This window comes from Penaeus monodon, chromosome 23 (genome assembly GCF_015228065.2).
Source record: "Penaeus monodon isolate SGIC_2016 chromosome 23, NSTDA_Pmon_1, whole genome shotgun sequence".
Lineage (NCBI taxonomy): Eukaryota > Metazoa > Arthropoda > Malacostraca > Decapoda > Penaeidae > Penaeus > Penaeus monodon.
Window position 1 is genome coordinate 39,233,034 of NC_051408.1, and position 1,296 is coordinate 39,234,329.

At 48.8% G+C, this 1,296-nt stretch overlaps 1 protein-coding gene across 1 annotated transcript in view; it reads left to right on the plus strand.

Annotated features, from left to right (window-relative positions):
- The window catches only part of LOC119588245 (glycine-rich protein DOT1-like), a 4,058-nt gene extending 3,079 nt beyond the window's left edge, over positions 1 to 979 (plus strand). Inside the window, exons 3-4 of the mRNA XM_037936941.1 lie at positions 102 to 161; positions 294 to 979. Of these exons, the coding sequence (XP_037792869.1) occupies positions 102 to 161; positions 294 to 893 (660 nt within the window). The 3' untranslated portion in view covers positions 894 to 979. The remainder of the gene's footprint in view (positions 1 to 101; positions 162 to 293) is intronic.
- The last annotated feature ends 317 nt before the right edge of the window (positions 980 to 1,296 follow it).

Consider the following 1,296-nt stretch of genomic DNA (forward strand, 5'->3'; position numbering starts at 1 on the left):
GCCAGACATAAGGTACATTGAGACTATGCCCTGCCTTGTATAAATATGAGGACAAATGCATTAGCGCCACACTTTTACCTCTGCCTTTGTTCCTTAAACAGCAGGACAGGAAATCGGAGGATGATTTTAAAACGCCCATTGGTGAGGAAGCTAGTGTGTTTGTACTAAGAGAAAAATTCCTTAGATTTTGAAGAAGTATAGTTAATGAATAGGACTATTTTGATCCTAATGATATGCATAGGGCCTTTCAGTAGTAGAATACTGAAGGTTTAAAGAGAATGAAATACTTTCAGGTAGTGGTGGTGGTCGTGATGGCGATGGTGTACGTTGCTGCGGCTGGAGGAGGATATGGTAGTGGTGGAGGAGGCGGTGGAGGTGGAGGGAGAGGTGGAGGAGGTGGAGGAAGAGGCGGTGGAGGAGGAAGAGGAGGTGGAGGAGGATTTGGTGGAGGACGTGGTGGAGTAAGTGGTGGATTTGGTGGAGGAAGTGGTGGATTTGGTGGAGGAAGAGGAGCTGGTGGATTCGGAGGCGGCAACGCACTTGGCGGTGGCGGCGGTGGCGGAGGAGGAGGAGGAGGAGGATACGGTGGAGGTCGCGGCAGCGGCGGCGGAGGCGGTGGAGGCGGAAGTGTGCTCCCCGCAGTTTTCCTTGGAAGTGGAAAGCTCTCTGGCGGTGGAGGCGGTGGATTCGGAGGTGGTGGCAGTGGAGGCGGCGGATTCGGAGGCAGCGGCGTTGGGGCTGGTGGATTTGGAGGTAGCAGTTTTGGCAATGGCGGTGGAGGCGGTGGATTCGGAGGCAGCGGTTTTAGTAGCGGCGGCGGAGGAGGCAGCGGTTTTGGTAGCGGCGGCGGAGGAGGCAGCGGCCGTGGAGTCGGTGGCAGCTATGGAAAATGAGCACATACACCCAGATGTAAGAAAATAAAAATATCTTTGCACTAAAAGCCTTTTATTTGATATCTATAACAATCGCATCTGCATACGATTTCGCCGTAATAGTCTTGATGTTTATTTAATAAATTCGATGTGTTTTTTCATTACGTACGTGGCATTTCATCTTGCATAACTTCGGCTATATATGTAAACACGAGTGTGACAACACCTACAGACACACACACAGACAAATTAAATATTGGAAAGGGACCCAGAAATGAGGATGTCTAATAAACTGTAGATGTTAGGCATTATGAAGAGTGGCTGTATGTGTAAAATTGGGTGTAATTTTCTGTGGAAAGGATGATGAGTTTATAATGTGTCTGCTTGAGTATTACTTTCTCCAAAATTAATTTCTCTGTGAGTG